We start from the raw sequence: 13303 nt of genomic DNA on the forward strand, positions 1-13303 counted from the left end.
TGGTGATAGATGTTCTTAGTGACTCTGACTGGAGCTTGTCCTGTCCCTGCCACCCAGCGGCTCCCCTGAGACTCGTGGGGCCTGTGCCTCCCTGGAGGCAGACCCTCCTCGTGCAAGGGAGGGGCAGCTAAGGTCGCTGATCCACCTCTGCCACTTGGAAGCTGAGAGGATCCTGTCCCTGCTGCCCGGAGGCTCCCCTGCGACTCTTGGGGTCTGTGCCTCCCTGCTGACTGCTCCCGGCTTAGGAACTCACTGGAGAGAAGATGGCCGTATTGTTCTGTTTCTAATTGATTGGTTTCAGCCTTGAGTTTGATTATTTCCTGCCATCTACTCTTCTTGGATGTGTTTGCTCTATTTTGTTCTAGAGCTTTCAGGTGTGCTGTTAAATTGCTAGTATTCTATTTCTCCCATTTCTTTATGAAGGGAGTTAGTGTTATGAGCTTTCCTACTAGCATTGCTTTCATGGTGTCCCATAAGTTTGAGTATGTTGTGGCTTCATTTTCATTGACTCTTAGAAAGTCTTCAATTTCATTCCTTCTTTCTTCTTTGACCCAGTGGTCTTTACGTATATAACTTGTGAGTTTCCATGAGAGTAGTTTTTTTTGTTGTTTCTGTTGTTGTTGAAGTCCAGTACTAATCCATGGTGATCTGATAAGTTGCAGAGAGTTATTTCAATCTTCTTATTTCTGTTGAAGCTTGGTATCTGGAGAGAGAAAATTCCATGATATGCTGAGAAGAATGTATATGCTTTTGTGTTTGAGTGAAAGTTTCTGTAGATACCTGTTAGGTCCATTTGGTTCATAGCATCTGTTGTTTTCATAATATTTCTGTTTAGTTTCTATTTTGATAAACTGTTCCTTAGTGAAAGTGGGGTATTGAAATGATTCACTATTAATGTGTGCATTTCTATGTGTGATTTATGATTTGGTGATTTTTTTTTTTTACAAATGTATGTGCTATCACATTTGAAAGGCATAAATATTCAAAATTGAAATGTCATCTTTGTTTGATTTTTTCCTTTGATAAGTATAAAGTATCTTTCCTCCTCTCTTTTGATTTGTTTGCAAGTCTATTTTATTAGATATAAGAATGGCTACTCTAGCTTGTTTCTTGGGTCTTTTTTCTTGGAAAATCTATTTTTCCAGCTCTTTATTCTGAGGTAGTGTCTCTCTTTGTTGCAGTAGTATGTTTCCTGTATGTGGCAGAATGACAGATCTGTTTATACATCCACTCTCTAAGCCTATGTTTTTTAATAGAGAAATTACATTCATTGATGTTGAGAGATATTAGTGACCAATGATTCTTAGTTCCTGTTGTTTTGATAATGGTGGCATTAGTATTTATGTGCATTTGTGTGGTGTGTGTGTGTGTGTGTTTCACTTCATTTAGTTTTGTTGTAAGGTGATTAATTTTTTTTGTTGTTTCCTTGGGTATACTTATCTTCCTTGTGTTAAATTTTTCATCCTATTATCCTCTATGAGGCTGGATTAGTGGAAAGATACATCTAAATTTACTGTTTTTATGGAATATCTTGGTTTTTCCACCTATGGTGATTGATATTTTTGCTGTGTATAATAATCTGAGCTGATATCTGTGGTCTCTTGTGGTCTATAAGACATTTGTCTAGAACTTCCTCACTTTTAGAGTCTCTTTTCAGAAGTTAGGTGCAATTCTGATTGGACTGCCTTTATATGTTACTTGTCCCTTTCCCCTTGCAGCTTTTATTATCCTTCCTTTGTTCTATATATTTAATGTTTTGATTATTTTAGGGCAGGAGGATTTTCATTTCTGGTTCAATCTATTTGTTGCTGTGTAAGCTTCTTCTACATTTATAGCCACCTGTTTTTTAGGTAAGGGGAGTTTTCATCTATGATTTGGTTGAAGACCTTTTCTGGGCCTTTGAGCTGGGAATCTTCTGCTTCTATACCTATTATTCTCAGGTTTAGTCTTTCATAGTGTCCCCAATTTCCTGGCTGTTTTATGTTAGAAACTGTTTAGATTTGGCATTTTCTTTGACTGATGTATTACTTTTTTATTGTATCTTCTATACCTGAGATTATCTCTTCCATCTCTTGTATTCTGTTGGTGATCCTTGTGTCTCTATTTCCTGTTCTCTTTCTAGGTTTTCCATCTACAAGGATACCTCTGTTTTCTTTAGTGTTTTAATTTCCATTTTTAGATATTGAATAGTGTTAATCATTCATTTATTCCTTCACTTGTTTGATTATATTTTCCTGTATTTCTTTAAGATATTCATTGATTTCCAATTTAAAGGCCTCTATCATCTTGATATGATGAGATTTAAAGCCTTTATCATGTTCTTCTGGTGTGTTAAGAAATCCAGCGCTTGGTATAGTAGGAGAGTTTGGGTTTTATTGCACCATATTTCACTGGCCTTCAGCCATCTGGTTGTCTCTGGTGTTGGCTGGTCTGTTAGTCCCTGGTAGTAGCAGGCTTCTAGGACTGGTTGTAGTGTATGACAGCCAGAACTGTGGCTCTCAGAGTGGACAGCAGATCCAAGATTGTAGTTTGAGGTATGGACAAGGAAATGGAGCACAGAATTGATGGGGAAGACCTCAGGGCTGCTTGCTTTGTAAAGGGTCCCAGAAGCATAGGATGGGTGCATGGGTTTCTTACCTGCTTGTCCTGAGTGGCAGAAGGCCTCCTATTGCAAAGACAGGGATGTAAGTCAGGGTGTTTTTCAAGTATTTTATGAGTACTTTTATCCTATGCTCACTAGGTAAATTGATCTGTAGTCATCACTACATTTTCCTTTCACAAACAGTAGTGATTTGTTACCATGGTTAACACTGATTTCTAGAGTCAATTTAGAGGTGGTTTTGATCTTTAATTTTATGGACTAGTTGGAGTGCTTTTGTTCATTATTTCATAAAATATAATAATAATGATAATTCTGATAACTGAAAATTAAATAAAGATTTTGAAAAATTAAAAAAAAAGTATTCATTTGTTAAAAGGCTTGTTGAATCATTAGTGAACCTGATAAATCCTTTGTATTGGAAATGATAGCATACAATATCACACAGTTAAGAAAGCAAACATATATAGCATGTGATAGATAATATCAAACTTCTAATGTTTATTCTTTTGGGGCTAATAAATTATTTGAATGTGTTGGGAGAAAGAATAACTTTCTGTAGAAATGTTTTGTTTATTTTACAGGATTATTTGTAATAAACTTACCAAATTAATTGCAAACTTAGGCACCTATGTATCAATTTAGGTGTGACAAGGGAGAATAGGTATCCCCACTGGAAGGAAGTATTTTCTTTATAAATGGTATTGGGTACTTAGAAAACAAGTCAGGTTCTAATTAAAATATGATATAACCCCTTTTTATATATTCAAAACTATAAAATTTCAATCAGAAAAATACAACCTTAACAAAACTGAAAAGGTAAACTGCTAACATCTTTATATTTCTCTCAGTAGTATAAATTTGTGGGTTATAATTCAGTAGTTTGTATTGAATCTGAACAACATCTGAATGAATTTTAGTACATTGACTTTTAAAGTTTTATTTTTTGGTTATTCCTAGGTTTTTCTTATGATTTAATTTAAATGATAAACTGATATATGTGGTAAGCCTCTGAAACATTTAATTCTTAACATTTTTATTTATAATTACAATAAAATAAAAAGAAGCATAATGAAAGAGTGTTGTTTTAATTATAATGAAAACACATTTTGCTGTATTAGTATTAAAGGAAATATTAGAAAAATAACAGCATTCCTAGAAGTATTTTCCCTGTATTAAAGCTCTCCCAGTATAGGAGAAAACAGACAGCAATTGTAAATTTCATGTTACAACTGTCATCTTTGGTAAAGAGTAGCTGATTTGATTGTGAAGATTTATACCTTAATTTAATCGGTTATAAGACTCCTAATCAAAATCATTGAAAAATTTCTACACAACATGTATCTATATGTGATTAACATTGTAAAAGTTGTCTTATTTTTCATGGAGATAATTTAGATACAAGGAAAAGTAAGAAGAGTTATATTACTCTAATAAAGAGTATAAAGCCAAATGCCTATTATTTAGTCAACATCATCTATTTTAATCTATACGTAAGAGTTAGCAATATCTTTTTATATAGAATTTGAATTCTATGTTTTCACATTCTCAGTGAATCTTTCCACTCAATTCACATGAAGTAGCCAATTCTAATGATAAGTTGTACCATTATTTTAAATTGAAATCACACATCAGATAATAGAACAAATCAGAGCTTTATCTGTATCTGTACTACAGTGATACACATCTTCGAATGCAGAAAAAGAGAAAAACACAGGCACAGGAGTTATGGTGATGTTCAATGCAATATCTGGCGGGCTCTATCTACCAGGCTAGCAATGGGCTCCACAGACTAGAAGAGGTTTTTCAGAATCCAGATAGCATGATTGATAATAGAGTTAGAATTTTGTTCTTTCTGAGTACTCTTAAATTTTTTACTCAGCAGTACATTGTAATTATTTACCCATACCTATCTCTGCATGTTTTCCTACCACAAATGACATAGTGTAATATATGCATATGATTTTTCCTTTCTTGGGTGAGAATATAATATATACAAATTACAATGTTATCTTCACTTTCCAACCCTATATCTTTCATATATTTGCTTACGTCCTTTATTTAACAAGTAGAAAGTTAACAAAATAAACAGAAAAAAAGAATGAAGTCTTTTTTAAAAAAAGAAAAATATGAAAATGTGACGGAAAGAAAACTATACTAAAAATTTAAAAGAAAACAAAAAACCCTATGCTTTAAACCAACATCTTTACTTAGGAAAATGTTTTAGTTTATGATAAAAGATTTTATTTTTAGAGTAAGAGTTACCTTGATTCCACACCAATACAGTTACCTCACCTTCTAATAACTTGGATTATGGAATTGTATTATAACACCTAGCTTTATGTAAACTTTTTCAGACTTGTTTTCTTCCTGTTGAATAAATAGTGAGGACATAAACAACTTGTTTCACTACATAAAACCATTAAATTTAATTAATAAACATTTAACTCACTTTTATGTATGCAAATCAATGGCAATCCTCACAAGAAACAAGATGGCTTCTCTAACAGCTACACATGCATTGAATTCTACATGTTTAGTAGTAATCATTATGTAAAAAAAGTAAAACAAATAGCAAAAGACCTTTAAGCTGGCATGCATAGGATTCTGAACTATAATTCAGTGCTAAAAAATAATATATTGAGTCAACAAATACACAGAAATAAGTGGTTATATAAAAATGAATATACAGAAATAAGTGATTATATAAAGAACATATATATATATGTGTATGCATGAATATATATGTATATATATATATACATATATATTCAGAGATGAGGTCTGGAAAAATAGCTCAATGGTAAGAGAAGTTGGTACTAAATTTGATGGCTTGAGTTCAATCCCTGGATTCCATATTATACAGGAAGAAAACCAACTAAGAAAAGATATTTTATGACTTCCACATGTGTGCTGTGAAATGTGTACAATACATTTCACTCAACCTATCCTACACACACATACACACACAAACACACACAGAAACACACACACACACACACACAAGAAGTGGTGGAGAGACATAACAGAAATTTAAATATAACCAGGATGAAATGAAATAACCCTGTATATTTTATCAGTAAAAGGGAATTTAAATATTTCAGATATGACAAGTTAGATAGTATTTCTAATTCAGATTTAAGATATTTTTATTATTATTTAATCTCTTTTTTTAAACTCCAGATTTTATCCCCCTCTTGGTCTACTCTCTGACTGTTCCACAACCCATACTCCTGCCCCCCCTGTCCCCACTAGGATGTCCCCACTCTCTCAACACCACCAGCCCACCAGACCTCTAAACTCCTTGAGGCCTCCAGTCTCTTGAGGGTTAGGTGCACCTTCTCTGAATGAGCACAGACCTGGCAGTCCTCAGCTGTATATGTGTTGGGGGCCTCATCTCAGCTGATGTATGCTGAGTGGTTGGTAGTCCAGTGTATGAGAGATCTTGGAAGTCCAGGTTAATTGAGACTGCTGGTCTTCTTACAGGAGTGCCCTCCTCCTCAGCTTCTTCCAGCTTATTCCTAATTCAACTACAGGGGTCAGCAGCTTCTGATCATTGGCTTGCTGTAAGTATCTGCATCTGACTCCAGGCCCAAATTGGGATCCAGCTCAAGGGGAGACGCCAAGGCCTAACACTATTACTGAGGCTATGGAATGCTTACCCAAAAGGGACTATCATGACTGTCCTCTGAAAATAATAGTTTTTGTGTGCTGTTTGTATTTCTGAATCCTCTTATATAATATACAATTTTCTACATTTATTCATTTACTGGAAAACTTCACGATTACATTTTTCATCATAGCTGAATATCACTTCGTAGTGAACAATTACCATATATTCTTTATGTATTTGCCAGTTCAGAGATATTTTGCTTTGTTTTCAATTTCATAGCTACTGTGAATAGAGTGGCAGTGAACACAGCTGAGTAAACTTTTGGGTCTTATGTCATAGCTGTCATATAATAAATGATTGATTGATTGATTGAGATTTTAATGGAATTAAACATTAGTTCCTTGCTTTTATTCCTCAACATCTCTTTTTCCCCACCATTTGAAATAATTGTTATTAATATTGTAGCTGCTGAATTTAGAATATTAACTAATAAAAAATGAAGATGAGTATTTTTGTTAAAATAGGTACTGAGGGTATAGTAAGATTTTTATTAGTATATAAGTAAAATAGGAACATCCTGTAAAAGGATGCCAACCTCAATGTTTTAAATGTTTAAAGATTATATACACAGAAAAAGTAAATGGGATCTCTTATCTTGTCACTGGCAGATGAAGCAAAACCTTAAGCCCTGTTTACCTCATACTGCATGCAAGATTGAAATATGAAATGCAAATAAAAATATTAAGAATAAAGCCTCAAAGGCATCAAGGCTATTTTTGAAATGCAAATATAAGTAACATTTTAAAAGTTTTAATCCTTTTTAAAGTTTGGAACTCACTTAAACAAATATCAAAGGCAGATGGGGGTTGAAGAAGTGGCAACATAGTGGAACAGAAAATCAAGTCCACATGTATTATCCTTCTGTTATGTCAAGGGAATAAAAATGTACAGTTTTATGAATTTTATTGATACAATTATAACATATATCTAACATGGTTAACTCATTTGGAAGACTTTATGTATAAAACTATTTCAATTTTTAATCATGTAAATTCACTGCTTCTAGTTCCAGAGTCATTCCCCAAAATAAAAACCTTCAACATTCACCAGAAAAACCCTTAGAAGATATAAAGACTAAAGCACAATTCTAATTTGGTTTGAGAAGAAAATGCAATCCAAATATGTGAACCTACAAAGAGCAAACAAATTTAAAATCACAGACACAAATATTACTGTACCTTTAGAATTTGTTCTCTTGGGATTTTCTGATATTCCCAAATTGCACTGGCTTCTCTTTGGAATCTTCCTCTTCATCTACATCATTATCCTGCTGGGAAATGGCGTCATCATTGTAATCACAAGGGTGGAGCCCACTCTGCAAACCCCCATGTATTTTTTCATCAGCAATTTTTCTTTCCTAGAAATATGTTATGTTTCTGTCACTCTTCCTAGAATGCTTATGGATCTCTTCACACTGAAAGGAAATATTTCTTTCCTTGCCTGTGCTACACAAATGTGTCTCTTCCTTATCCTGGGGGCCACCGAATGCTTTCTCCTGGCTGTGATGTCCTATGATCGCTATGTGGCCATCTGCAACCCTCTGCACTATCCTGTAGTCATGAGTCCCAAGGTGTGCACCCAGCTAGTGGTTGGTTCCTGGGTCATTGGTATTCCCATTCAGGTGGGGCAGACTTATCAGATTTTGTCTCTGCCCTTCTGTGAATCTAACCAAATTAATCACTTCTTTTGTGACATACCTCCACTCCTCAAATTGGCATGTGGGAACATCTTTGTGAATGAAATTGTGGTCTTTATTTTTGCTGTATTGATTGTCACTGTCCCATTCATGTTAATCCTTGCATCTTACAGCAGGATCATCTCAACCATCTTGAAGTTGCCATCAAACACAGGAAGGACAAAAGCCTTTTCCACCTGCTCTTCCCACCTTATAGTTGTGTTTTTATTCTATGGATCAGCTAGTATCACCTATTTAAAACCTAAGTCCAATAAGTATGAGGGAACAGACAAACTTCTTTCTCTGTTTTACACCATTTTGACTCCAATGTTTAATCCCTTGATATATAGCCTGAGGAACAAAGATGTCACAGAAGCACTGAGAAAATTATTTACCAGATTATTAGCATTGTGAGTCAATTAAAGTCAGATAAATTATATAATGTTTTTGAACATTTCATCTTGCAAATGAGTAAATATATTGATAACATGTTATTTTCTTAATGGACTCTATACCTTAAACATATCTGCAAGCTCATTAACAATGTTTTGCTTTTAAACACCTGTGTTTCTCCTTGCTTTATACTGGTAAAAAAAGGTTTATAAGCCAATAAGAAATGACTCAATTTTGCTGGTGCCAAAATGTCCTTATAAAATACTTGTCCCCATGTTCTTTAAAGCCTAGTATTATTGTAAAGTGTTATGTTTTGCATAGTTGATATCCCTGGGAGGTCTGCTCCATTCTGAAGGGATGTGAGAGTAGGAGTGGATCTCAGGAGAGGTGAAATAAGGTGGAGGAACTAGGAGGAAGAGGAGAGGAGAAGATGAAGGTTGGATGTAATACACACAAGAAGAGTAAAAGAAAAAAATTGTTCCTTCCTCTCCCATACAGTTAGCTACAGTCAATGCAATGTTAGGAAACATGAATAATATTTCATCATTAAAATTTCATTTAAAAAAAAGGGAAGCCTTTCTATGAGGAGAAAATCCTCACCTTGAGCTTCTTCTAAATAATAGGAAATTATACTGAAAGTAACCACTATTTGCATAAATCTTGGGATAAAATATGATGCAATTAGGTCTGTAACATACTATATGAAGTTATTTTAAATGATTTTTTCCACATTGAATTTTGGTTCTGGGGGACTATATATATATGTATATACATATATAAAATATATTATATATACATATATAATATATATTCTTTATATATACTAGCTTTTAAATATCAAATATAACAGTACATAATTTAATTTTCTAAAGATACTTAACAGAGGTATATTCCTAGTTCTTTACATATTTAAAAATTTATATCAATAAAGAAAACACTCTAATTTGTAATAAATATATTACTATGGTCAATGCTGGTTATTTAACTTGAAAAGCAAAGAGATAATATACTCTTATATCTTAACTCTGTGATTAGAACACATGGGATAGCTAATTTAAAATAAATATCCCAAGAAGTAGTATATATGCCAGTTTGAATCCAGTAACATGACTACATTGCAGACTATATCCAAAGATCTAGGATTTTGTTATCTGAATGGAAGCCAAATACAATCTGGATTACAATGTAATCTAGCTTTAATATAGACATACCATAGGCATACACTATTAATCTCAAACAATGAAAGTAATGTTAGTTTATAGGTGGAAGCAGCCATGTTTGAAAGTGACATGAATTTGAGGGGCAGTCAATGTGGCAAAGCCCTTTCATGTCAGAGGAGTCTCCACCATCATAAAAGAACTCATACTGGAAAGAAACCTTATGAATGTAATCAATGGTAAAGCCTATGCAATAGCCAGTCATTTCCAAAGACATAAAGGCGTACATACTGGAGAGAAGCCTTATGAATGTAATCAATGTGGTAAAACATTTGCAAGTTCCAGTCATCTCCAAAGACATAAAAGCTCATACTGGAAAGAAACCTTAAGAATGTAGTCAATGTGTTAAAGCCTATTTACAAGAGAGATGTCTCCAAAAATATAAAAGTGCACATACTAGAAAGAAAATTTATGAATGTAATAAACATGGAAAAAATCTTTTCCCAATGTTTTTGTCTCCAAAAACATAAAGGCAACCATTTTGGAGAGAAACTATGAATGTAGTCAAGGGGCTAACACCTTTGCCTGTCCCACTAGTCTCCATAACATAAAAGATCCCATACTGGAAAGAAATTTCATAAATTTAATCAATGTGGTAAAGCCTTTGCAAGTCCTAAACATATTCAAATGCATGGAAGAAGTCATAGTAAAAAATAAACTGGTGATTTGAATGTGCTTAGCCCTAAAAAATGGGACTATTAGGGGGAGTACATTTTGGAGTGGATGATACAGTTTTGAATGAAGTGAGTTACCATGATGGTGGGTGTTCTCTGGAGCTCCAGCCCATACAAAACAGCCCATCCTACTACTTGATTGGAAGACAGTCTTTTCCTGGGTGTCTTCTCATGAAGATGCTGATCTCTCAGCACCTTTCCCAGCATTATGCCTGCCTGCATGCTGCTGTTCTTTCTACTATAATGGTAATGAACTAAATATTTGGAACTCTAAGTAAGGCCCAACTAAATATTGGCTTTTAAAACAGTTTCCTTGGTCACACAGACTCCTTTTAGCAATGAAAATTCTATCCAAAATAAAAGTTGGTACCCCAGGCTTAAATATTGCTATGATAGGCCTGACCATGTTTTTGTTTAGAGTAATTTGGATGTTTAGACTTTGAATATTTATATACATTAAGTGGAACTTATTGGGCTATCCTAGTAGGAATATATAAAACATAGGTACTGGAGGATGATTTGAACTCTGTACAAAGGTTTTATGATATCTTGCTGAAGATTTTTGCTGCCTTTTATCCTTTTTTGAAGAGTGTCCTTGAGGCTAAGGTAAAAAAGTTTAGATTAATTGCATTGAAGAAGGAAGTTCAGAAATGCCAGCATAGCCTTTAGCCTGTGTTTCATGATTCATCACAATTCTCATGATGATTTTTTGATATAGCATAATAATCTTAGGAAGGAAAAAATAAAGGTAAGTTTCAGTGAGAAAAGTTGCACCAGAAAGTTGAATGAAGCTAAATATTATGATCAAAGATATTAAATGGTATTAAGGAATGGTGACTTTGACACTAGGGCATGTCAACACAGATAAACTTAGGTATTTGCAGTTGTACAAAGGTTACTTGTATTATGTTAGCAATTACTATTACCTGATTATTGTTTTCATGTGCACACAAAAGTTAAAAGTATGTGTCAAATTGACAAGTGATGGATTGTGATTACTACTCTGGGTTTTCAATTTAAGATCTAAAATAAAATACATAGGTCCAGACAAGGATATACATGCCTTAAATCACAGGAGATGAGAGTCAAGCCTATTTTTGGTTCAAGTCACTCTGGTATAGAACATGTTTTATGTAAAGAAAAGCTTAGGCATAGGCAAAGTCTAAAACATCTTTTATACCAGCATTCAGGTGACAGAACCATGGAGATCTCTGAGTTCAAAGTTAATCTACTGAGCAAGTTCCAGGACAGCCAAGCTTAGGCAGTGACGATGTAGAAAAATAGAAAGCTGGTGATAATGTAATGGAAGGGGCCATGTTCCAACTCTGGCAAGCAGCAGACCTCAGCCATTTTGTCCATGCTGCTCTGTCTTTAGAGGTAAGGATAGACAGGAATGTTGAGACAATTGATGCTGGTTAGTTGTAGTTAAAAATTTGGTGGTGATGAAGAAGAAACCAGCATCACTGAGGAAAAATTTCTGGAAAGTGTTTTTTTGAGGGGACAAAGAAGCTGTGTTCCAGAGATAGCAAAGATTGCACTGGGTTGTGCACCTAGACTTGGTCATCTGTGAGAATCACCCAGGTGGTATTGATTTCAAAAGCATAAAAGTTTCATGCGTAACAGCTAAGCGTTGGCACCATGAAAGGAGTGCATGAGAGGAAAGCTGTAAAGCCTTGTAGCAGCAGAACCCTGTTTATTGAAGATGTCAGTCCATTGGATGAGCATCGAGAATAGCAGCAACAGTAGAGTGGAGTCAACAAAAACCTAGAGTGCTATAGAGGGAAGAATTGGAAAAGTGACACAATTTCTTTTGAGGAGCACAAAATATCATGTGTGGAACTAAGATACTGGAACAAGACTCAGTAATATGAAGTTATCGTGGAGAACTCAAGATTTCAAGATGCCAGTACTGTGGTAAATCTACTCAGATAAACTATTTTCAGGAAATAAAACCAGCCAAAGAGAAAGAAGTGTGCTCTAGTGAACAAAACAGTAAGGAATTAGAGATCTGAAGAATGCTCTGACATCAGACATAGACATGCAGAGTGTGGAGATTACCCAGCTGGATTTTGGTCTTGTTTAGGTCCAGTATTTCCTCACAATGTCCTTTAGTAATGTGGAAGTATATCCAGTGAATTTAGATGTATATGATGTTCCCTTTGTTTATGAAAATATGTGGGATGATATTTAGATAACTGGATGAATCTCAGAAGATGAATTTTGGACTGTTACCATTTTTGGTAATGATATAAAGTATGTGGATTTTGAAGTTGGGCCTCAGTTATTTTGTACTACTCTATTTTTAAGTGTGGTTCCCTTGCAATCATGTTTTTGAACAATGATATGATGGGTGCCAGTGAGTGGAATGTGGTAGACTGAATACATTTGGCCCAGGGAGTAGCACTATCAGGACTTGTGGCTGTGTTGGAGAAGGTACACCACTGTGGGGGTGGGTTTGAAGTTCAACCCCATGCTTAGAGACCCTCCTATTTGTTCCCAAGAACAAAGTCTCTTCCAGGCTTCATTAAATCAAGAAGCAGACCTCTCAGATCCTTCTTCATCATTATGTTTTCCTGCATGCCTACCATGCTTCCTACTATAATGAAAATGGACCAAACCTCTGAAGCCAGCCCCAATTAAATGTTTGCTTTTATAAGAAAAAAGAAAGAAAGAACTAGAAAGCGACAGTTTATCAGCAGTAACTCTCAAGGGCTTAGACATTCTAGGCCTAGCTTAGAGGCTAGAATCTGAAGCCTTCAATGTCCAGGCTTGCAGAAGATTAGATTTTATGGAAGCTAGAAACTTTCTAGCCTAGGTCTAAGAGTAGTTAGAACAGAGAAGGAAATGCTCTGGGATCAGCCCAAGACATATATGTGCACAGCTTCCATACAACCCTTATCTCATCCCTTCATCACAGGAAATAAAAGTTACTTTTACGATATGCATTTGTTACAGAAAATTACTCAGTTATAAAGATTAAAATTGTATTTTAAGTGTTTTTACAAAACTTAAGATATGGTACATTATTTGGCTCCAGAAGAGTAAATTTTAGGTTTTTTTTTTTTTTTTTTT

At 34.6% G+C, this 13303-nt stretch overlaps 1 protein-coding gene across 1 annotated transcript; it reads left to right on the forward strand.

Moving 5' to 3' along the window:
* The first annotated feature begins 7284 nt into the window (after positions 1-7284).
* On the forward strand, positions 7285-8377 carry LOC116092121 (olfactory receptor 10AG1-like). The gene has a single exon (XM_031373477.1). The coding sequence runs from the start codon at positions 7381-7383 to the stop codon at positions 8359-8361; it is 981 nt and encodes a 326-aa protein (XP_031229337.1). The 5' UTR covers positions 7285-7380; the 3' UTR covers positions 8362-8377.
* Positions 8378-13303: the final 4926 nt, after the last annotated feature.

This window comes from Mastomys coucha, unplaced genomic scaffold (assembly GCF_008632895.1).
Source record: "Mastomys coucha isolate ucsf_1 unplaced genomic scaffold, UCSF_Mcou_1 pScaffold15, whole genome shotgun sequence".
In the NCBI taxonomy this organism is placed as follows: Eukaryota; Metazoa; Chordata; class Mammalia; order Rodentia; family Muridae; genus Mastomys; species Mastomys coucha.

What these genes read in the sequence shown, in the direction of transcription:
- LOC116092121 (XM_031373477.1), top strand. Translation starts at nt 7,381, where the DNA reads ATGCAATCCAAATATGTGAACCTACAAAGAGCAAACAAATTTAAAATC.